Raw genomic sequence first — 25,148 nt, forward strand, 5'->3', positions numbered from 1 at the left:
GTATCTTGATTTTATTTATATTATTGAAATCAAAGGTTTTGAAGAATGCATTTTTTTAGGGGAACAGTCAGGGGAGGAGAGCAGAGGAGGCACGTAAGGGGAGGAGGAGGGGAATTTCTTAACGTTATAGATCTGCTAGAAATAAAAAGAATGAATCTAGAGTCTTCTTTTTCAGTATGGTTCTATAATGTAATTTAAAAAGCTTATAAAAGGAACCCTTGTGCACTGTTGGTGGGAATATAAATTGGTGTAGCCACTACGGAAGAGAGTATGGAGGTTCCTTACAAAATTAAAAATAGAGCTACTGGGGTACCTGGGTGGCTCAGTCAAGTAAGCATCCACTCTTGATCTCACCTTAGGTCTTGATCTCAGGGTTGTGAGTTCAGGCCCTACGTTGAGCTCCATGCTGGAGCTCTACTTTTTTTAAGCTCTACTTAAAAAAAAAAAAAAATAGAACCATCATATGATCTAGGATTCCCACTTCTGAGTAGTTACCTGAAGACAATTTGAAGAGATATATGCACCCCTGTGTTCACTGCAGCATTATTTACAGTAGCCAAGATATGGAAGCAAGTTAAGTATTCATCAATAGAAGAATGAATAAAGAAGATGTGGCATATATATACAATGGATATCACTCAGCTATAAAAAAGAACAAAATCTTGCCATTCATGACAACATGGGTGGACCTAGAGGGTATTATGCTAAGGGAAATAAGTCAGACAGAGAAAGACAAATATTGTATTACTTCATTTAAAGATGAAATCAAAAAAATAAAATAAACACACAAAACAGAAACAGACTCATATATACAGAAAATAAACTGTTGGTTACCAGAGGTAGGGAGGGGTTGAAGGTATCAGTGAAATAGATGAAGAGATTTAGGAAGTACAAAATTCCAGTTATAAAATAAGTAAGTCATGGGGATGTAAGGTACAGCATAAGAAATAGAGTCAATAATACAATAATAATTCTGTATGGTGACAGATGGTAACTAGACCTACGATGGGGATCATTTCATAACGTACAAAAATATTGAATTAGTATGATGTACGCCTGAAACTAACATGATATCGTATGTCAATTTCACTTCAACCAAAGAAAATAAATTAAAAAAAATAAAACAAAGATTATAGACTCCTAGAGGATAATAAAACTGACCGAGGGTGACCAAGGTTTGGGGAATGTTAAGGCAGTAAGAGACTCTGAAGCAGTGTTGAGAGCAATTGAAAGGGCTGCCCCTGAGGTCCAGGCTCAGCAGGGAGAGGGACAGAGTAGGTGGCCTGAAAGATAGAGGAACTGTAGTAAGCGATAAGGTGAACTGAATATTCAGAAACAATGAGGAGATGGGGGGATTTGACCTTATGGTCAGGAAACACAAACTCAGAGTTAAGGATCCTAAGGGTGGAGACTTTGGAGGGAGGATGAGCTGCAAAGCTGGCTTGCTGAGGGTGTGTGGAAGTGGACTGGAAGAAAGGAAGTGTGAGGTCCAGGCAGAATAGTAATATACACTCCTGTCTAGTGACCCTTCTGGAACATCAGCCACTTGCAGGCAGGGTTTTTATATCATTCACTATCATTTCGCTAGCATTTAAAAAGTCTAGATCATAACAGGAATTTGATGCATATAACTTAAACAACAAATAAATGCAATTTGAATATATAGTGTCATCAAGCTTTGGTAATCTGCTGTATCCATTCCATAATAGGGAGACACCTACCAAACAGATGTTCATATCAGCCTTGTGGGGAATGCTCTTTAGAAAGTTCTAAATTGAGGATCTTCTAAGTGCTAGAAACAATGTTAGATGCTGAAGATTCAGAGACAAACAACAAAAGTCCTTTCTTCCAATAAGCTTAGAGAATGGAAAATACCACGTAAACCAACTAGCTAGCTGCAAGCAATGGCAGACAGCATGCTCTGACTACAGAAAACACCCAGAATTAGGTTCCAAAAATAATTCCAAAAGGAGGTAATACTAAAACTAATCTTTGAAGGGTAAATCTATCCTAGCAAAGGCAAGGCTAGGTGTGTAGGTGGGAACAGCTGGTATAGGAAGGCCCACATAATAATTTTAGCTCAGAAGAGTAAAATGACACTCTACAACCAGCTCCTTAGGTGGTCTGGCAATAACACTGTTCCCCTGGTGCCAATAACCTGGAAATCTCTAAGTAATACACAGAAGAAGCATTGTCAGACGAACTCAGTTCCAAACTTTATAAGTTGTCACTTGATACACACTAATGTAAATTTCTTCCTGCTGTAAAAACATACTGACTGAGGTTTAAGGCAGCATATAAACGATGTTGCCCATAATCCGATCACCAAATACAGCATCTATTTTCTTTTTTCCTCTCCTTGCAATAGACATCCTAATATGTATGGATAATTTTTTTAAATTGTTTTAATGATTTGATATTTCTTTTTTTGAAGGGGGAGGCGCACAGGGAGAGGGAGAGAAAATTTTTTCTTAAAGGTTTATTTATTTATTTTAGAGAGAGAGCATGTGTGTGGCAGGGAGGGGCAAGGGAGAGGGAAAAATCTTCAAGCAGACTCCCCACTGAGCACAGAGCCTAACGTGGGGCTCAACCTCAGGACCCTGAGATCATGACCTGAGCTGAAATCAAGAGTCGGATGCTTAACCGACAGAGCCACCCAGGCTCCCTTGTATGCGTAATTTTGATGTAATTTATATCCACTTTTACTTTCTTATTAAAATTTTAAAATTTTATTAAAATTTTCTGTTTATTACCATTTCAGATAACACTCCAAGATGGTAACAGATATTAAGAGCAAAAGTGAAGCATTTTACTCTGTAGAGGAGTAGAAGTTGGGATGTTGCTACTGATTCACCTGGGATACATCACTTTATGTCACTTTATGACACTTCCCCTTCTACAATATAGTGACTCGGGTCTTGAAAAAGATGGTTAAATTGAGCCAAAATATCCTCTATATTTCTACAAGTTATAGGAGTCTAAACGGTAAGCAATTTGCAACACATATTCAACAACTATAAATGTTTGATACAGTTATCCTACTTCTGAACATCTATCGTTCAAAAATAATCTTATGGAAGAAGATGCTTTATGTACCTAGATGTTTATCACGTATTATTTATAATAGTTAAAAACTGGAACCCTAAAGACTTCAGTATAAGGGAATGACAGAGTAAAGTAGTATATTTCCACATATTCTACATCATGAATAACAATATTCCACATTATGACATGTAAAATAAATACATTCTTCCACTGTGTGAAATGCTAAAAATTATTCGATTTTCTTTGTCAGTCAATGCTTTCTATGTCAGTAGTTACTGCTTCTTCATACTCCTTCCACCTTGGCCATGAAGAAAAGATACCAGTGGCTACTGTCCCTAGATGGCATTGGAGAAGCCAAGGAGAAAGAAGTTTCTGGAGAGTGGAACAAGCAGAAGAGGACTGGAGATAATGAGACTCATTAAGGGAAAATGTATTAGAAACTATTAATGTGCCATGAAAATACTACTTATAGTTGTGATGATGATGATGATGATGATGATGAATAGTCTATGAATAATAAAGTGCTTCATCATGAGAAAAAAAAATTCAGATCAAGTTTGTCTTGCTGACCACAGAACTCAGAAGATTTTCTGAGACTGAGGAAAACAAGTCCTCAGTATATTTGAATGTTTTAAAATAGAATTGGGTAGAGCCACCTTGGGTCATCATGAGATCTCTTTTATTCTGGACTTTTTCTAACTTTAAACGCTACTTGGATTTTTGCCAGAGACAACTTGTGGAATGTTCCGAGCTTATTTTGGAATTTTATTTATAAAATCGGGTTAATTTCAACAGGAGTAGTGTCCCAGGGCATCCGCTGAATGGATGGAGGCTCCACACAGTTTTGTATAAATTATCCCTGAGCCAACTAGAATGGAGAGGGCGCTATGATGAGAGTCACCCAGTTTATCCTTTCAGAGACAAAATGACCCCTTCCCAGTCTTCTCAATGTATCTGAAATCCACCCTTAGCACGTAAGCTGAAAGAAGCGCGGCAGGGGTATCCAGTCTGATCTAGCACACCGGAAATAAGCAAGCGGGGATGAAAGCACTGATCGAGATAAATTCCACAAGCCAAAATCCAAGTATAGGCCTATTTTTTTTAAAGATTTTATTTATTTATTTGAGGGGGAGAGAGAGCATGAAAGGGGGGAGGGTCGGAGGGAGAAGCAGACTCCCCGCCGAGCAGGGAGCCCGATGCGGGACTCGACCCCGGGACTCCAGGATCATGACCTGAGCCGAAGGCAGACGCCCAACCAACTGAGCCACCCAGGCGCCCAGGCCTATTTTTTTTAAAAGGTTTTATTTATTTGACAAAGAGAGACACAGCGAGAGACGGAACACAAGCAGGGGGAGTGGGAGAGGCAGAAGCAGGCTTCCCGCGGAGCAGGGAGTCCGACGCGGGACTGGATCCCAGGACCCTGGGACCATGACCTGAGCCGAAGGCAGACGCTTAACGACTGAGCCACCCAGGCGCCCCAGTAGAGGCCTATTTAAAAGTAGATCAGAGTTTCGAAGGCAGAAATTTTTCCTTCCCCAAATGCAGGAAATTAATTGCTGGAAGTGCTGAATGTTAAAAGGGAAATTCAAAGACCAAAGATGTTTCAATAATAGAATTATGAGAAAGAGCATTTTCCTAATAAAAAAGTGCTGTATGCAAAGCAGCAGCATCGGCACAGTGGGCAAAGGTACTGGACTCAACCAGACCTTCATGCCCTGGGGCCTAACTGACCTCTCTGGCCTCAACTGCCGCATCTACAAAATGGGGAGAAATGCGATTTCTGGTTGTAACTATGTATTAGTAAACAGGACACTCTGCCAACTTACCATGAATTCAAAGAGAATTAAATGTCTCTGCTTCCTCTACAGTTAAGAAGGCGTGAATGTAGCGTTAAGCTAAACGTTAATACAGGGCAGAATAAATGCAAATAAGCTATCAATGGGGATCATTTAAGTGCAAAATAACCATGATAAATGGGCTTCTTGTCTTACTTGAAGGCTGAACTCACTTTATGTGGGGGAGAAGAAACAAAATCAAATTTTTTGAATTTTGAGACTGAACCACTATTTTTCTTGACTGTTCCTTCCCTTCTCCAAGTTTGCATAGCCACAGCAGGCAAATACAATCATCGCTTGCATTGTGTTAAATTAAATTACAAGGTTACATAAAACAACACAAAACAGACTATTAAATTCCTTTCCTAACCTTCAATCTTATAGGTAGCGTTTAAATAGTTCAAGTTCACTTTTCCTTGAGTTATTTGTTTAGGGAAGTTGACTAAGGTTCACGTATGATTTGCCTGACTTTTACTCAGCTTTTCCACGTGCTACAAACAAGAGCATTTCCGCCCCAAAAGGGGAAGAGAATTAGTAATGACTTTTCCCGCATTTCATAGTGTGGTAGGCTGGATAATGGCCCTCCAAAGAAGTCCACATTCCTATTCTCCGGAACCTGTCAGTGTGCCACTTTACATGGCAAAAGAGACTTTCAGATGAGATTAAGGATTTTGAGATAGCGGGATTATCCCAGATTATCCAGTTGGGCCCAAAGTAATTACAAGGGTTCTTGTAAGAGATAACACGGGAGAGTCAGAATTAGAAGAGGAGAGGAGACAAGGGAGCAGAGACTGGAGTATTGCCATTGCTGGAAAGGGGCCATGGATCAAGCAATGTGGACAGCCTCTAAAGCCGGAAAAGGCAAGGACTAGATTCCTCCCTAGAGCCTCCAGGAGGAACATACTCCTGCAGACATCTTCCCTTTAGCCTAGAAGACCAATTTCCAGACTTCTGACCTCCAGAACTGCAAGATAATACATTTGTGTTGTTTTCAACCACTAAATTCGTGGGAATTTGTTTCAGCAGCAAAAAGAAACTAATACAATCTAAGGAATCTGAAATACACACTCTTCGGTGAGTTGCTAGTCCAGATAAGGAATTTGAAATACACACTCTTCTTTAATGAGTTGCTAGTTCTGGTAAGTGAATGCTAAAAATTCAGAGCTGTAGAAGCTGTTTGCCTGATAGATACGAGACTTACAAGATGAGCAAAATTATCCTCATCATCAGGTTCCTCATCATCTCCATGAGCTTATTCCTTTGATAACTCTTACCTTATTCATGGATATGGGCTTGATTAGTGACCAAACCAGCTTTTTTGTAAGGCCGGTGTATTCATAGGAAATTTGCTATTCCAGAACCAATGATGTTCTCCCCATATGATTTAACCAAAGGATCTGGCAATGGTCAGGCAACATCCCTGGGAAAAAACACTCCAGTTGACCTCTAGCAGGGCAGATGATGCACAGATAGCAGTCGGGGATATTTTACTTTGAGAACTCAAATACTCAGCACCCTGTCCTTCGTGGATAGACTGAGCAAGATAAAGGGTATAGAGGCTCATGTGAAGAACCTTTCAGAGAGGAAGCTTTCCAAGAGCTGCCAAGAATGAAACTTGGGAATAGAATCACAGTCTTAAACTTATTCATAAGCTATTCATAAGCTTCAGGATAAGGAGCCAGCTCCAGAACCAACTCAGAAACTGAATCACCAGCAAAACTCAACTCCAGGCTATATTTCTTTCTCAGCTGTGTGTGTTCCCTGGGCACATTATTTAATGTCTCTGAAGTTCAATTTTTCTTGTCTTAAAATGATGACTATAATAACATTTCCCTCGTACCTCATAGGGTCGTGAGGATTAGGTGAAATGAAGTCTGTGAAGGGATTAGCACACAAGTTAATAGAGGCAAGCCTAATAAACAGTGGCTTTATAGTTAATTTTTATTCTTTGAATTTCTCAAGTTGTGCTTCTCCCCTGTGCTCTCATGCATATGTGTGCCTCTGCCTCTATTAGAATTACAGACAATGAGAAAGTACAATGCTTGAAGGCAGAAACCCAGTCTCATTCATTGTTTCACCCTTAGCATTTAGCACAGTGCTTTGCCTGTACTGGGCTCTCACATTTAAAATAAATGGTTATGAACTGATCTTAGCTGTGAGTTAGGAAACACCTGAGACATCAGTTATGATATATGATTATAGGATTTTTCCATCTATGATCCACCAGGTGGTGAAATAAACTAGCATTTTTTTCTTTTTAAAGAAAAGGACTAGGGTGGAAAACATCAGAGTACAAAACACACAGTAAGGTTAAGTATTGTTACATGAAACTCTTGTTTCAGTTATGTATGGGAGTATACCTGGTTGTAATGTAAATACATTTCTTACTGTGAATAAGGGCAAAAAACCCCAAAAACCAAAAAATAACAACGACAACAACAAAAAACACCCATGAACATTCTGACTCTTCCACCTCACCAACATTTGGTATTTTCTGTCTTTTTCATTTCGGCTCTTCCAATATGTATACAATGTATGGCATTGTGGTTCTAATTTGCATTTCCCTGATGACTAGTGATGTGGAGCACTTTTTCACTGTATCTCAGCCCATTGTCTATCCTCTTTATAAGTACTTTAGAAAACTATTTGGCAGTATCTACTGAAGCTGATCATGCATTTCCGATTACTCAGAAATTCTACATCTATGCATTCACCCAACAGCAATATGTACATATGTTCACCAAAAGACATGCCCAAGAATGTTCATAGATAGCAACCTATTCATAATAGCCCCAAACCAGAAATTGCCCAAATGCTCATTAACAATAGAATGGATAATTTTGATATAGTTACACACAGTAGAATCCCATCCAGAAGCAAGAATGAATGACCTACACACAACAATGTGGAAGAATCCCACAAGCATCAGATGGAATGAAAGAAGCCAGATATAAAAGAGTACACAGTGGATAATTTCACTGACATAAGGATCAAAACCAGGCAAAACTGATCTATGGTGTGCGAAGTTAGGATAATGGTTATTCTTGGGTCACAAGGGCTTCAGGGGTGCTGGTAGTGTCCTCTTTCTTGATCTGAATGCCTATTAACATGGATATACTTGGTTTGTGACATTAATCGAACTATAAACATATTATTTGTGGTTTTCTAAATTATTTCTGAATTTATCTGAAATCTAAATATACATTTAAAAATAAAGTTTAGAAAAACATCAATATCTTTTTTTTTAAGTGTGGACAACACTGATAGAGAGCAAGAATCCCTCATTACCATCAAGTGGTCATCTAGCCTTTGCTTGAACAATTTCAGGGTCAAGGAATCTATTTACTCTCCAGGTAGGTCACTTGTTAGAAAGCTTTTCCCTTAGGCGAAGCCATAACTTGCCTCCTCACAATGTGTTCTGTCCTCCTAAGAGATTCCAAATCCATCAATTCTCACTACCACCAACTGCTCTTCAAATATTTGAAGGAAGCCACCATATCCACCCCGACCCCAGCCCCGTCTTCACTTCCCCAGACTAAAGAACCCCAGGTCCTTTGGTAACCCCTCAAGGTATGGTCTTCAATCCCCTGTGTCTCTTGATTGCATTAGTGAGGCTCACAACAGAGCACTGCCCTCTAGGAGAGGCCTAAGAAGAGCAGGAAAGAGCAAAAGGTAGAATGATTACTTGTAAATCTAGATAGCATGGGTCTACCAACACACCCCAAGCTTCAATTTCTTTAACACTGACATGACATAGACCCGTCCCGTTGGACAATCAGCTGAAGTCTCCCAGATCTTTTTCACAAGTCCTATTAAGCCCCCAATATCCCTTCTGTGTCTGTACAGTCAGTCTGCTTTCTCTTAGGAGTCAACACACACGTTTGGCCTCACTCCAATCACCAAAGCTAAATCTGGAGATGGAGCACTATCTAACATGGAAACACCTCTGGAATCCAGCCTCTCTATCCACCCTAACCCTGACAAACAAAAATGAAGTCTTTGTCCCAACACATTATCTTTTATCCCTGGGTAGGTCTGTTTTAAAGTACATTGAGGGGAAGGACTAGGGGGAAGGAGAAAACACAATTCCATTGGGCACCTCCAAAATCTGACCTAAAAGCTTGCTGTCACCCTGGTCTTAAAAAAGCCTGGGCAATGAAGGGCACCCTGGTCTCTTCCTTCCTTCTTCCCTCCTCCAAAGTCACTCCAACTGGACACTCTGGAGATGAGCAATGCTGGGCTCTGCTCACTCAGTGCTTTGCCTTTTGTGTGACTGGTAGAGGATGAGGTTGAGAAGGAAAACGTGGCAGGGTGAGGAGGAATTCTGAAATAAAGGTATCTCTAAAGAATGACCTACGCCAATCCTTCTCATCTGTGGAAAAGGGAAAAGACAGAGAACCATTTCTACAAAAACTTCCAGGTAAGCCCCGCTGGCTATTTTTAATACCAAGACTGGGTGGAAGGGAGATCCATTAAGCAAGGAAAACGCCAGAGAACAGCACATGTGCAGAAGGCTCAAGAGAAGTGGGAATTAGAGAGGCATTTAAAAAGAGAGAGACGATATCAAAGGCCCCTAGGTGAGGGGCGACTTCTCCTTAGGGGCGCGGGCGAGGGGGCCGGGCTGGGGTGGGGGGCGCACCACATCCGGAATGCGGGGAGAAAGCAGCGGCTCACCTACCTCGTCCACGTCTGCTCCATTTTCCAGGCGCTTCCCCCTCACTCTCAGGGCGCTCCTCACCCGGGAGTGGAAGCAGCCTGGGAAAACGAGAACCCTTGCCCACGAAGCTCCAGCGCCGGGAGCGGCAGCTTTTCCCTCCCCAGCTCCTTCTTTCTGTGTTGGCGAAGAGAGCGCTCGGCCCCCTGCTTTTTGAGAAAACCGATTTGACGTGGCCGAACCTCCGGCGAGCGGAGCGACGGGCACAAGGGAGGGACTGTTCTCAGTAGGAAGCGGGACGTGGAGCGGAGCGGCGCCCGGAGCCGTTCGGGGAACTGGGGCCAGAGGCAGCCCTGCGGGGCGCGCGCCCGCTCCCAGGCTGAGCCACGACTGGCTGGCACGAGTTGCTCGGCACCAGCTGAGCTGTCACCCGCGAGCGGAGGCGGGGCTCCCGGCAGCCAGTGTGCTGGGGCCCAGCCAGCCCAGGTGACACGCCTCCCCGCCGGGATGATGTGGGCGCGAGGGCAGAGGGCTCAGAGGGCGCCCTACCAAGCCCCTTCGTTCCTCCCCCGTCCCACTGAGGGGCGCTGTAAAAGAAACCCAACTAACTGTCGGGAGAATTTGGAGAGAAGGCCCTCTCGTGTGCCTGCATCACCCCACCCACAGGTAAACCCGGAGAGGGAGCCGGGGTCTAGGAGGGTTTTCGGTGCAGTCCTGGCTGAATGCAGATGCACACCCCAAATGGTCATCGGACGTGACGTTATTTTCCCAGAGATCGGACATGTCAGTCTCACCATTAAACGGGGGGCAGGAACCTTCCTCGAAACCTTGCAGCCTTGTTCGCTGCCTCCACCTCGGTTAGCCCCTGGTTTTATCCTGTTCTACATCTTCTGCCTTCAGTTTCCCAAGCACAGAGGCAACTATGCTTCATGTAGCTTCAAAGGGGGCAGAGGGTTCCTGAACTTCCCAGAACTCTGGAGAAGCTTCAAGACAGTAGCCGACAGAACTAGAATCTCCTCCTTAATTATTCTAAGATCATGGAAAAGGGCCCTTTGGTGACGGCACTGCCTGAGACTCTGTACCATCTGTTTATGGGATGAAGTTTAAACAAGTCAGACATGCTATAATTAAAGTGCTTACTGCCCCAAGCTCCTTTTTAGCTCTAAAGTAAAACCTTTTTAGTAAGTGACACGATCACTGTTAGTATTAGCGTTACCAATGACCTTTTTTAATTTGCACAAAGCTTTATAGTGCCCACATGTGGCAATGTTTGATTTGGTTATACTTATTTCAGAGATGATAGAATTGAGACCCCCAAAAGCTCAAAGTCTCTGCTAAGGCTCTGATACAGGTTGTCTTCTCCATGGTGTGACCCCAGACATCTACTCTCTAAATTTCTGAAAATAACGCCAACAAGATGTCTCTACAGTGAACTGATTCTTTTAGGTATCCTAGGAGTTTAACTCAGGAAGGGCCCCGGCATGCCTGAGAATTGGTGAAACTGTGGGGAGCCGGTATTCTTGGAGGTGTCATTCTGCCTACTATGTTTTGGATAAATTTCTCTAATTATCAGCACAGAATAGGGGGTGGGGAGGGCAGGATAATAATAAAACATTTGAGGGTTTATTGGAACCATCTAATAGGCCCCTAATCTAGAATCCCCAAACCGTAGCATTTAGCTTGGACCTAAGGCCACACTGCTCCTGAGCTTAGAATGTTTTCAGGAAACATTTTAAGGCCCAGTTTGACCCGAGACAAGGCTTACAGGCTACCTGTCCTGAAAAGAATCTCCTGCTGCAAAAAAAAAAAAAACAAGCAAAAAAGGGCTAGGAGAGTCAGTTTTCCATCCTCCATACCAAAGTTGGCACTATATTTAGTTCTGTCTCAAATCAAATTATGGGCTACTGAGTTTGGAGAGGAACTGTATTTACAGCAAGACATATGCTGCATTCAAGAAGTGATAGCATTAGCTGCATGAACTATGGGGTCTCAGAAGTGAAGCTAGAAAATATGCCGGTTTATTTTTAAATCATGTTTTTACAAAATTCATAGTACATTCATTGTAAACAGTTGAAAAATACAAAAAGAAGTATATAGAAAGTAAACTACCCATAATACCCAGAGATAATCAATGTTAAATGTTTGTTGCAATTTCTTTCAGTTCTCTTTTTAAAGTGTATCTTTTAACCCAAAACACTGACTCTCTCTTACACACCCAAGAGTATGTTCTTAAAAAGAGAGATTTCATTGTTGTTTTCTGGATTACGTTTATTGTCAAAAGAACAAAGTTTTTGGTTAGATTGTCAAACAAAATATTCACCCATATATCCACTCCGCCAACACAACTTTAAATTTCTCTACGTTCCATCTAGTCATTATCTACACATATTACATATCTATTTCTATAACTATAATAACAGCCTAGACATAAGTTATGCCCTCCTTTTCTCACTTATTAGATATCTGTCCATGTTGTTAGAGAGTGTTTCTATATTTATTATTCTAAAGATTGTATAATACTACATAATATCAATCAATAGTTTACTTAATAATATTTTATTACTGCATAGTTACACTGTTTCTAATATTAGACTCATAAATAATGCCTCCATTATTTTATTCTTTTGAATTGTTTCCCTAGGATAACTTCTTAGGGCATAGGAATGTGAGGATAAAAGCACTTTCCAGGGATGCCTGGCTGACTCAGTCAGTCGAGCATGTAACTCTTGATCTTGGGGTTGTACGTTCAAGCCCAGCACTGGGTGTAGAAATTATTTAAAAAAATAAAGTATTTTGGGGCGCCTGGGTGGCTCGGCTGGTTGAAAATGTGACTCTGGGTTTCGGCTTGGGTCATGATCTCAGGGTCGTAGGATAGAGCCCCCCTCCACCCTCCACCCCACCATGCTCGGTGGGGAGTCTGCTTAGGATTCTCTCCCTCTCCCTCTATCCCTCCCACTGCTCTCTCTTCTCTCTCTCTAAAATAAATACATCTTAAAAAAAAAAAGTAAAATCTTTAAAAAGAAAGGACTTTCTAATTTTATCATCTTACTCAGCCTGAATAACACTAGGACTTATCATTTTAACTGTTCTCTTTAATAGGTAAGAAATTATTTAATAGTTATAAGATATATATAGCTATGTATCTGTGCCTATCTATCTATATAGTATATAAATAAGCATTATCTCATTTTACTTGATATTTCTTAGAATACTAACTAGTAAAATTCTATTTCATAGGTCTTCTTTTTTTTTTTTTTTTTAAAGTAGGCTCCATGCCCAGCATGGAGCCCAATGCAGGCCTTGAACTCATGACACTGAGATCAAGACCTGAGCTGAGATCAAGAGTCAGACACTTAACTGACTGAGCCCCCCTGGAGCCCCTTTCATAGGCTTTCTTGCAAACCATTATCTCTAGTAGCTAGTCATCCTAAAATCCCGTTGTGTTGTCACTGTATTAGTCATCTTTTTGTTGCAACAATGCTGTTTAACAAAGAACTCCTAAACCTCAATATTGTACCACAAACATCCACTCCTCACTCAAGGATCTGGGCTTTAGGTATGGATTGGTTGAGCATGGGTTCAAGACTATTCCAAGTAGCTCTCATTTCAGGACCCACACTGAAGAAGCAGTGGCTACCTGGGGAATATTTTCATGGTAGATTGCAAAAGTGTAGGAGGGTTGGCACAGACTCTTAAAGTCTGCACTCAGAACTGGAACATTGCCCTTTCTGCGGTATTTCATTCCCCAAAGTAAGTTACATGGCCAAGTCCAAAGTCATTGGTGCAAAAAAGTGCACTCTGCCCACAGACTACAGGAGGGGTGAGTAGGTGTAGAACAACAGTGCAATTTACAATCTACCAGTCCCTGTATGCTGTGCTTTCTGGCTTTTTGTTAAACTTTTCTCCTGGTGGATGCATGGTAACTTTATCCTTCCCCACCCATTTAAAGTTAGGTGTGGCTTTTGGTCAATGAAATGTAACTTGTTTTGGCCACTGAAATGTGAAAGGAAGTCTCATGTGTCCACTTCTAGGTAGAATGTAGAAGTTTTTAAGAGTCAGTACACAATCAGTGACTGGCAGTTTCCACTGTTGTATTGATCTTTGAAGATCAATATGTGTCAACATGAAGCTTTCATCCACTTGGGTCTCTGAAGTGACTCGGATGATCCAAGTGTTCCTGCTGGCCCAAATTGAACATGTGGAATGACCAAGAAATACAATTTTGTTGTATTAAGTTACTGAGATTTGGAAATTAGTTACTACTGCACCATAGCCTTGCCTATCTTGACACATTTCTTACCCCCATTTTGAGTAAGAGAAGACTATAGATCCCATGAATCACGCAAAAAGTTACACATCTTTCTCCTAGTGTATCTCTACCAGGTTTCTGATTTAGAACTCAAAGAATCTGGGTAACTAATGTAATAAATTAAAGTAGTTGTAAATTCAATTACTTATGTTATTCTTAAGTACTTTGCTCTTGAACTGGTCAATGGATTGTGCTTCAGGAAATGTTTACATTGATGAGAAAAGACAAAAAATAGGAAGGTATTTCTTTTTTTTAATATACTCAGCTCAGAATACTCCAATGGTACTTTTTCCTTCCATTCTTTTTTTTTTTTTCTTTCACCTTTCTTCTCCTCCCCAGCTTGATGCTGGGTAAAAAGGACTATTGATTTTGATGTAAATTATTGCATGAACTATAAGGCAACAATAAAAATAAACATGTCTAACATACTTTTGCCAGATTCTTTTCTAAGAGTGCTGTAGGTACTGACTCCTTTCATCCTCCCCAAAACCTGATGAGCTGGGCTCTAGTTACCTCTGTTTTGTAAATGACTAACATGGAGCACAAGGAGGTGAAGTATATTGCCTAAGTTCACAAAGCTGAGAGGTAAAACAGCTTAGCTCCAAAATGTCACACCTAACTACTCACTACAGACACTGCTTCCCTAATTCTGGCACCCAGCATTCACTGAGACTTAGATAAGAGGACACCATCTGTGACTCTTTCACTCCACTGATCACTGTAGTTGATTCAGCTGACTTGGTCAGTTAGCGGATGTCCCCTCTCTCCCTCACCACACCACGTCCATCTCTCTAACCTTGGGGTTTTTTAAAAAAAATGTCCTTTCTAGACAGATAGGAGTCATTCCACAATCAAGGATAAGAGTGTCTGTGGCACTTAAAGATGGCCATGAATTCTTTCCTTCTTCTTCCATTGAGAGATGGGATCTAATTTTCCTCCCTTTTAATCTGGGTCTGCCTTAGAGACCTACTTAACTGACAGAATGCAGCAGTAAGAGATGTTCTGGGACTGTCAAGGCTAAGTCATTAAGAAGCGTTGCACCTTCCATGCAAGACTCTTTGGACACTTGCTTTCGAAGTCCAGAGCTACCAGATAAGAAACTCCCATACTAGAGAAACTATAGCCAGGGCGCAGGGGAACAAGAACACATGGCTCCTGGGGTCCCAAACAGACCAGGTTCAGCTACCAACCTGACAAACTCCAAAGACAGAGAGATGAGCCGTGGTGAAACAAGAAAGAAATTCATTTCAGTGAATTCAGCCACTAACCTGACAAACTCCAAAGGCAGAGAGATGAACCGTGGTGAAACAAGAAAGAAATTCATTTCAATGAGGTCAATTCCTAGGAAGACAGAGAACTAATGTTCAAACACCATCTGCACGATGCTGGAAATACTTCCAGGTGTATATAAGGAAAATGTGGGACAATGGTGGGTGGGTACATGCAGGTGGACAGTAAAAGCCAGGTCGATCATTGTCTTGGGGTCAGGTACAGCAGTCTCGCTTGTTCAGGGCAGTCGTTATTGCTTGAGGGTATAGTTACAATGTCCATCAGGGGATGCTTTGTGTCAGGATCTTTATTTTTTTAAGATTTTATTTATTTATTTGTCAGAGAGAGAGAGAGCACAAGCAGGGGAAGTGGCAGGCAGAGGTTGAAAAGCAGGCTTCCCCACTGAGCAGGGAGCCCAGTGCAGGACTTGATCCCAGGACTCTGGGATCATGACCTGAGCCAAATGCAGATGCTTAACCGACTGAGCCACCCAGGCGTCCCGCCTGCAGGGTCGTTTACTCGAGTTAAGAGGTAAGCTGGGGATACCTGGGGGGCTGGGCCTAACTGGGCAGCGCCAGCTGTGCCTATATGGAGTAGATTTGCCCTGCTGAGTCGTGCTAGGATTACTGACCCCCAAATCATGAGATATAAAAACATGTTTTCTGTGTGTTAAGCCGTAAGTTTTGGAGTAGTTTACTAAATAGCAGTAGTTAACCAAGCCAATTTGGTACCTGTAAATGGGGTGTTGCTTTACCAAAAACCTAAATGACTTTGAGATCTGGATGCAGCCGAATCTGGAAAGGCCTCAGGGAGACTGTTAGTGAAAGCTGGAAGGGCACTGAGGGGACTATGAGAGAGACTGCGGACAGTTTATTAGGGACTGACAAAAAATGACCTGTGTTACGTCGTGGCAGAAATTTAGCCAAACCATTACCTGTGGGAATGTGGAAAATAGAAACTATTCCTAATGAATGGGTGGGTCTGGCCAAGGACATTTTTAGACAGAATTTCAAAAGTGCTAACCGGCTTTTTTAAACCACATATGACAGGGTATGGATGGGAAAAGGTGGGTTAGGAAAAAAAAAAAAAGAACTGTGCAGTTTTTAAGCAGAATTTAGGGGAAATATAGAGTCAGGACTTGCTAGGTTCAAAAATTAAACTGCCGCTCATCCCAGTCTCTTCAGATAGCAAAAGCTTTCAAAGTAAGAAGTAGTTTCAGGGCAAAAATCAAATCCAACATGTGACTGTTAGACCCATGGTTAATACCTCAAAATATTTAAGGTGGTGCCTCATATACCATTTCGGTTAAACCAAAAGGCCCATCAGAATCTCGCGGGTGTGCCTCTCTGCTAGACAAAGAAGCTTCTAAGAATCTGAGGGGCCCATTGCCTCAAGGCAGCCCAAGGTAGAGAAGACCTTGTTTCGGAATGAAATGTGGGCATAGCTTTTGTCTAGAGGAGTTGACTGTAATTAGTACAAAAGCACCCTCGATGTTTTTAAGCAAACTGTACCAGCATGGACTGAAAGGGATTAAGACAGGACAGAATGAAAAGATGCTTTTGGACCCTCAACCTGCCAACGAGAGCAAACAAGCTGAGAAAGTTACCCAACTGCAAACAAGGACCATTTCTTACGGAAAAAAGAATGACTCAAAGAATTGAAACCGAAGGCCCAGAAGGCAGACCAAGAGGTCTTCAGATCCAGAGGAACCGAACTCAAGGAGCTATACCCCGGGAGCCTCATCTTCACCTGAACTTGATTTACGTGGTAAGATTCTGGACTTCTGAGCTGATACAGTAAATGTTATGAAACTTTTGGGTGCTTTCGGAGGGAAGGAGTTATGCATGTGGTAACATCTGTGGCCAAAAGGTGCAGGACTGTGGTGGATTAAGGATAGTCGAAAATTCTTTGCTGCTTCTCCCATTATGAGGTGGGGTCTAATTCTCCTCCCCTTGAATCTGGGATGGTTTTAGTGAATGGCTTGACCAAGAGAATGCAGTGCTAGGCCATAAATTCTGAGGCTGGACAATAAGAAGTCTCGCACCTTCCACCTGGACCTCTTGAGATCCTGAGCCGCCATGAAAGAAGTCTGACTACCCTGAGGTGGGGCCCAGAGACCACACATGCAACATCATCCAGCAGCTCCCATGAAGCTGCAACAGGCTTTACTCACATTCTACGCCTGAGGTGAGTGACGTTGTTCTGGGACCTCCAGAGCAGCCTTCAGCCGAATACCACCAAGTGACCCAGTCCATGCCACATGGTACAGATACCTTGCTCAGCGGAGACTTGTTCAAATTCCCAACCCACAAAATCACAAGATATAATAAAACGGTTGTTGTTTTAAGCCACGAAGTTCTGAAGTACCTCGTTATGCAGAAATCGACAACTGGAGTAATGCCTTAAAGTGTGCGCAAAAATTCTGATACATTATTCTTTCATTCATTCATTCATTCAAAAAACACTGAGAACCACTGTGTATCAGGCACTATTCTATATACGAGGGACCCAGCAGTAGAACAAACAGACAAGTAAACAGAAAAGACCCTGTTTTCATGGCGTTTACAGTCTATTGGTATAAACAGACAATAAACAAAGAATTATCTACAATATGCCAGATGGCAAGAGAGCATCCCAGCAGGGCAACCTTCTTTTATAAATGAGGAAGTGGGGCCTCAGAGAGACTGACAGGCCAGTAAGAAGCAGGTTCCCAGGTATAATAAAACTGGAATTTCATGTGGTGAAAAACTGTCCAACTGAGTTCACAAATTCAAATCCCATATCTGTATTATAAGTGAAACAGAGCAACCTAAACGGGCAGAACTGAAGCTCGGATGCATGTGCCTGGTTTCCCAGACCATGCAGGTAACCTGGAGAGAAAAGGCTGCATGTGTATGAGTTGAAAGATCTGCCCTGCAGTCGCCGTGGGGGCCAGGACGTGTGTGACCTAGGACTATACACAGGAGGCAAAGTGGCAGCTCCACGTCAGAGCATCTGGGATCGGAACCAGGAGCAGTTTATGAGAGAATGGGAAACAACCCTTGGGACAAGCAGAAATACTTGTGTGAGGTACGGCGACTTTGAGAAAGACTTCATTTCCTGAAGGAACAGGTGGGAGTTCAGAGGTAGCTAACACTTGTGGGACTTAATTTATTCCCACAAGCTGACAAAACTCTGGGGCAATTTGGTTACTTTAGTTCTTTCAGTTCAACACTATTAGTTCAGCAAACATGTACAGAGCATATGCTAGGCATTGTGCTATGTGTTTAAAATCTAGTGTGGGAAGTTAGGCAGGCACTCATCAAACAACAATACAAATCATGCTGTGCAAAGTGCTACAGGAACGGTACAAAGAGGAACTTAAAGGAGGGAGTGATTAACTAAATCTGACTAGAGAAGGTTTCATAAGAGAGGTAGCATCTGAGTAGAGTCCTGAAGGATGCTAGTAATTCAAAACTTTATCATATATTAGGATTGCAAAATACAGTGCTTTTATTTAAAAATTAAAATTTTCACCGGTAGGGGCGCCTGGGTGGCTCGGTCAGTTAAGTGTCTGCCTTCAGCTCAGGTCATGATCTCAGGGTCCTTGGATCGAGCCCCACATCAGGCTCCCTGCTCAGTGAGGAGTCTGCTTCTCCCTCTCCCTCTGTCCCTCCCCCGCCTCTAGCTCTCTCTCTCTCTCTCTCAATAAATGAATAAAATATTTTTCAAAAAATAAATTTTCACTGGTAGGAGAAGAAATGTTCCCGGTCTCCCCTGACTGACTACTTGGGGTCCCCTTCATCTGGAAGAGCCTTGTAGCATCGCCGATGTCACTGACAGGCATCACAACAGAGTAGCTTAGATTCCTGGCTCTAGAATCAGGGAGATTTGAAAATCTCCCCTCCCCCATCAATTTCCAGCCCTGTGATTTTGACAAATTAAACCCTGTGCTTTAGCTTCCTCGTTGGTAAAATAAGGCTAATGATATTAACTACCTAGTAGGGTAGTTGTGAGAACAAAGTGAGATAATATATGAAAAGTGTTTAATTCATTGTCCAGCACATTTTAAGCATTCAATAAATCATAGCTATTTTTTATTAATGTTTGCATACCAGGCAGGATTCCAACACCCCATAGAAGTTGTGAATTTTAATTTCAGTTCTGCTCCAAATTGCACTCTAGGGCTAGGCCAGTGACCCAGATTTTCCATTTCTCAGCTCTCTGATTTATCATATAAGACCAAAGCACTGACAAGGAAGCTGGATAAGCTGCTTCCCTCGCTTCCTGGCTGGAGTTCTAGGTGGGAAAAAAAGTGGATATTTCCTCCATCATGTATGCCTACCTTTGTCTCCCAACCTTCTCCCCGCCGTCTTGAGGACTCTGTGTGTGTGTGTGTGTGTGTGTGTGTTTATTCCATCTCCGTCACTAGCTAGTCTTGTCTGTCAGCTGTAACAAAAACCACAAGGAAAGAAATTATGACCAAGCCTTCAGACAGCTGGTGGTAATTTACTCCTACAATCCCCCTCATTCTTTCAACACCCACTATTTATGTGTATCTGATGCTGGGGGAGGGGGAATCCTGTAAGAAATGTTGTATGCAAATTTCTAGGAATGGGGCTGGAACAGTGAGGAGAGACTTGTGTGAATTACATGGATAACTCTCTTTGATTTGAACATAGATGTTGGGCCTTAAAAATTGGAGCAATTGATGGGAGGGTTAATAAATAAATTTCTGAAACCAGAAACAATACTAGAATAAATTGACAAATAGCTTCCAGGGCATTCATGACAACTGCACCATCACTAAAACTTGAGTCATTTTCCAGCAAAGGGACAAGCACTTCCAGTCTGAGGCCAGGCCGCTTGAAAGACCCAGAGAGATGATAACTAAGTGCAGCGTGTGATCCTGGCTTAGAGCTCAGGTTAGATTCTGAATTAGAAAACATATTGCTTAGGAGAAGGCAGCCATATATGGTCTCTGCTTTTGTTGTTTCTTGTATCATGTCACCTACTAGCTTGTCCTCAGATCGACCAAGATGGATTTCTCTGGATTTAAAATTCTGTCAGACACCGAGAATCCCTGGTATTCTGTTCCTTCTACAGCCTGGACCTAAGGACATACAGATATTATACCTAAAGTTTAAAAAATTCAGTGTTACGCTTCATGTATATGTACATGTATATATATTTTCATTTATATATAAGTATATGTATATATATTTATTTAGAATGTAAATCAGTTTTTAAAACTTGCCATCTTGAAAAAATGTAAAAATTTTATTTTACTTATTTATTTTTAAAGATTTTATTTATTTATTTGTTAGAGAGAGAAAGAGAGAGAGCACAAGCAGGGGGAGCAGCAGGCAGAGGGAGAAGCAGGGTCCCCACTGACCAAGGAACCCGATGCGGGACTCGATCCCAGCACCCTCTGATCATGACCTGAGCCAAAGGCAGACACTTAACCGACTGAGCCACCCAGGCATCCCAAAAATGTAAAAATTGTATACATATGGAAAAACTGCAAAATTAGTACACTGAAGTCCTATAAATTCTTCAGTTGATTCACCAGTCACTAACATTTTGCCACATTTGTTTCTCTCTCTTCACACACACACACACACACACACATACACACATGCGCACAATTATTGATGAATCTTTTGAAAGTAAGATGCAGACTCTTCACCCCCACCTTTCACTGTGCATCTCCTAAGAATAACTAAAACTATTAACTTATTGTGATTATGTAAAAGAATATATCACCTCTCCCAGGTCCACTTCTGTCACTATTAAACAGAATCTGAAGTATTTGCACTGAATTACTTAATTAATATCAGGAGATATCCCTGGTAGATTTTTGGCTCAAATCTGCACAACTAATGAGACTCATCAAAGTAATCACTCCCAGGACAAAGGTAAATATACAAGAAAGATAAATTCCCTCTCCTACACTTAGAATCACTGGAGGCCAATTTCTTGTCAGTTTTGAACAGCTGTTTCGTCCTGTCTTCCAGCTGGCAAGGATTCATGCATACTGACATGCAGCCTCAGAAAACCTCACACAATCAAAAACAAATTTTAATGAGAAAGATTCCACATGTGCATATTCACTTTTGTCTCAATTTCTATGTTAGCATATAAGAAGCCAAAATACTGAGCTGTGGAGCTCAGTATCAAACATCTGGCAATCTTAGACAAAAAAATTAGCCTACTTCAACAGTCTTTCACCCTCGCAAAGTTCCACACTTGCATAGTTCAACCACTGTGATTCATTTTAACTAAAATAATCTTTTATTAGATGAAAGTATCCCCATTTTAGGCTAAGTCTGTGATACAACAGCAGGTACAGAAATACTAGTTGGCTCTAAATCAGAAGTTGTGATGTACAGAGAAGAATTATTGCATCCTATATTTGTTGGCCTTGGTATGTTCTCAGGAGATGGAGGGGAAAATCAGACCCAGAAGATCCTGGTGCTGATGGACTGGTTCAAGCTTTTTTTTTTTTTTTTTTAAGATTTTATTTATTTATTTGAGAGAGAGAATGAGAGACAGAGAGCACAAGAGAGGAGAGGGTCAGAGGGAGAAGCAGACTCCCCGCAGAGCAGGGAGCCCGATGCGGGACTCGATCCCGGGACTCCAGGATCATGACCTGAGCTGAAGGCAGTCGCTTAACCAACTGAGCCACCCAGGCACCCGCTTTTTTTTTTTTTTTTAAGATTTATTTTTTATTTTATTTTAGAGAGAGAGAGAGAGCACTAGAGAGGGGAGGGGAAGAGGGAGAGGGAGGGAATCTCAAACAGACTCCCTGCTGAGCACGGAGCCCAGCAGCAGGGCTTGATCCCAGGACCCTGAGCTGAAATCGAGTCAGATGCTTAAAGAACTGAGTCACCCAGGTGCTCCATCAAGCTTTTGATTCAACTGTGAAGGTGTTCAAGACTGGACCTCAGGTAAGGGGAGAAGTGCACCACCTTACCTGCAGTACAAAATTTGAGGGATGCCAAAGATTCAGTAATCAAGATAACTATATCTTAATGCAATATTTTTCAAAACAAAATTACTGAAAAAAATCCATGATGAACAAAACATCAAAATTTTAAATAAAGGCAGGATCTGCCTCTGCGTTTGCAAGATCTTGGGAGTGAGTGCCTTACTTGCCCTCTGGCCAGGGCCCTGGTTGTTCATCCCCACTGGTGTGACAAGAACCACATCTTTTTTTTTTTTTAAAGATTTTATTTATTTATTTGAGAGATAGAATGAGAGAGAGAGAGAGCACATGAGAGGGGGGAGGGTCAGAGGGAGAAGCAGACTCCCTGCAGAGCAGGGAGCCCGATGCGGGACTCGATCCTGGGACTCGAGGATCATGACCTGAGCCGAAGGCAGTCGCTTAACCAACTGAGCCACCCAGGCGCCCAAGAACCAAATCTTTAGATGCGTCCACTGGTATTCTCTAGTGCTATGTTCTGCTGACCTTGTTGGCAACAGCTCTCTGTGCATCATGAACTGCCACATATCAGGTGGCACCTTTAAGATACCACAAGGCAAAAGTGACTATCCAGCCTCCTCCCAACCTCCTTCCCAAATAGTTGCAAGGCTCAAAGGCAAGTTCCTGTGATTTATAGGGCATTGGGGGTGGGAAGGGGAGATGGGGGGAGAGGGTAAAAAGAACAATTTATCTTATGAACTGCTGCTAAAGCAATTACACCAGAATGCAAATTTTCAAGAACCTGCCCTTTTAAGAAAACCCTGAGCCCCATCTCTCAGTTTGAGGCACCTACCCATTCAACTCAAAGATGAAATCCACTTCACCTTTAGCCTTCCCATCACTTGGACTATAGTTGGCTCTGGAAATCAGAGTAGGCATTCTATATCCGCCACTCAGGTTCTACTATATTCAAGCTGCTTAGGGAATTTCATCAGACTGGAGCCTCTTCTTTGGCAAGAGCTGCCTACCCACAAGACCATGAACTTGATCTTGTGCTAGTGCAGACCATCTAGAGCTGCCCCTTGCTGGCAGAACCTATCTTACAGAATTGTGCTCACAGATATGGGTTGGCCCTTGGATGGGTCATCCATGCTCCAGGTATCCATAGTCACCAACACGACTCCATATGGTCTTACACCTGACCTGCTTCACTCATTTATGTTACTACCAGGTTGTCTGCAAGCACCAGGCATTTGCATATCCCTTCAGGACATGCCTGGTTCCGAGTGGTGAGGCACCCGAGGCCTGCCTTCTGCCTCTGTATCTAAATCTGTCTCACAGGACCAGTCTGCCTCTCTAATCTTGAGTCCTTTGTGTCACCTTTTTTTTAATCTATTCTCTGGACAGGACAAGGGAATCACAGCTCAGAACCTCAGCCTGAAGAACTGACCCATTTGCCAGGCTCTTGACAGTCCCTTCACCTGAGGCCAGACTCAGCTTCCCGGTTTCTCTCACTGAAGTATAACTCAGGGCCCAGTCCAATTGAAAGCAGGGTCCCAGATGTCTACCTCTGTTTCTGACATCTTTATTTTCAGGGATTGGGCCCTTTCCGGTCTTCCTTGACATCCAATTTCTGCCTGGAAGATGAGAACAGACAAAGTCCTGAGAAGATGGGGTAAAGGGAAAGGAAATCCTGGGGGCCAGCTGAGATAGAAGGGAGGTAAGATACACAAAAGTCTTAAAAGACACAAAAGGCTTTTAAGGTTTCCCTGAAATAAGGAAGAGAGGAAAAAAAGTTGCAGCCATTGAAGAGCTCTAGTTGAAGGCTGAGAAAAACTAGCCTCTGTGTCAAACTAGAAGAGTAAAAAGAGGGTATAAAATTTAGAGATGCACTGAAGTTCAGCATTGCCATTGTGCCAAAATCTGCCAGCTGGCTTTTGTTTTAGAAAACCCAATAGCTGAATGCTAACTTCATGTGGTTTCTTGCATCTCTGAACTTGTGCTTATGTGAGTACCATAATATCTGATGAACATACCATGTCCGTGATACAAATAGAGTGTGCCACTTAGATTTGTGTTAATATTTGAACACCCACCTTCAAATACAGGCAAGTTTTCTAGATATAATTTGGAGTGAAAAATCTCCTTATATGTTTTACATGTGGAAATTCTGTCAATCTTTCAAAGTATAAAAGTTTAAGTGTTACTTCAAGAGTGAAATGATGCAATAATGAAAAATAATTGGGGCGCCTGGGTGGCTCAGTCGTTAAGCGTCTGCCTTCGGCTCAAGTCATGATCCCAGGGTCCTGGGATCGAGCCCCGCATCAGGCTCCCTGCTCAGCCAGGAACCTGCTTCTCCCTCTCCCGCTCCCCCCTGCTTGTGTTCCCTCTCTAGCTGTCTTTCTCTGTGTCAAATAAATAAATAAATAAATAAATCTTTAAAAAAAAAGAAAAATAATTATGGAAGCTATTGATTTAAAAATCCACAGTTATCAATTATATTAATAATATAAGTAATGTTATTAATAGTTATTTTAAAGGCATATATGCCCCCAGTTTCTGGCTCTGTTAAGCTCTGACTAGTATGAGGCCAGCTTTGCTGATTTATATGAGAAACATACTCTAGGGGCGCCTGAGTGGCTCAGTCGTTAAGCGTCTGCCTTCGGCTCAGGTCATGGGTCCTGGGATTGAGCCCCGCATCGGGCTCCCTGCTCTGCGGGAAGCCTGCTTCTCCCTCTCCCACTCCCCCTGCTTGTGTTCCCTCTCTCGCTGTCTCTCTCTCTGTCAAATAAATAAATAAAATCTTAAAAAAAAAAAAAAAGAAACATGCTCTAATTTGGTGGCAAGTACTGCTACATGGTAGTACATAGGTGAGACAATGGATACGCCAACTAAGATCTTTTCTTGGGCCAACTTGGATAAACAAATAGTCGGTAGGAACCATCACTATAAACTACATATACAAGGTGGCCTCCCGGGGTACCTGGGTGGCTCAGTCGGTTAAGTGTCTGCCTTTGGCTCAGGTCATGATCTCAGGGTCCTGGGATGGAGCCCCACATCAGTCTCCCTGCTCAGTGGGGAGCCTACTTCTCTCTCTGCACACCCCCCCCCCAGCTCATGCTCTCTCTCTCT

General features: G+C 42.2%; 1 protein-coding gene and 1 long non-coding RNA gene across 4 annotated transcripts in view; one reads left to right on the forward strand and one right to left on the reverse strand.

Annotated features, from left to right (window-relative positions):
• Positions 1 to 3,562, forward strand: part of LOC123859196 (uncharacterized) — a 30,994-nt gene extending 27,432 nt beyond the window's left edge. For both annotated transcript variants that reach the window (XR_010410754.1, XR_006794377.2), the window contains 2 exons: positions 2,762 to 2,985; positions 3,296 to 3,562. This is a non-coding gene — a long non-coding RNA (uncharacterized LOC123859196). The remainder of the gene's footprint in view (positions 1 to 2,761; positions 2,986 to 3,295) is intronic.
• PDE4DIP (phosphodiesterase 4D interacting protein) overlaps positions 1 to 25,148 on the reverse strand; it is a 207,029-nt gene that overhangs the window by 163,504 nt on the left and 18,377 nt on the right. The window contains exon 1 of one of the 2 annotated variants that reach the window (XM_045896835.3): positions 9,559 to 9,614. The exons of the other annotated variant lie outside the window; for it this stretch is intronic. Within the exon in view, the coding sequence (XP_045752791.2) occupies positions 9,559 to 9,578 (20 nt within the window). The 5' untranslated portion in view covers positions 9,579 to 9,614. Of the gene's footprint in view, positions 1 to 9,558; positions 9,615 to 25,148 lie in introns of those variants that run through there. 2 annotated transcript variants of the gene reach the window in all.

The sequence above is a fragment of the Mirounga angustirostris genome, unplaced genomic scaffold (genome assembly GCF_029215605.1).
Source record: "Mirounga angustirostris isolate CCGP_5_RB_7025 unplaced genomic scaffold, mMirAng1.0.hap1 SCAF_4, whole genome shotgun sequence".
In the NCBI taxonomy this organism is placed as follows: domain Eukaryota; kingdom Metazoa; phylum Chordata; class Mammalia; order Carnivora; family Phocidae; genus Mirounga; species Mirounga angustirostris.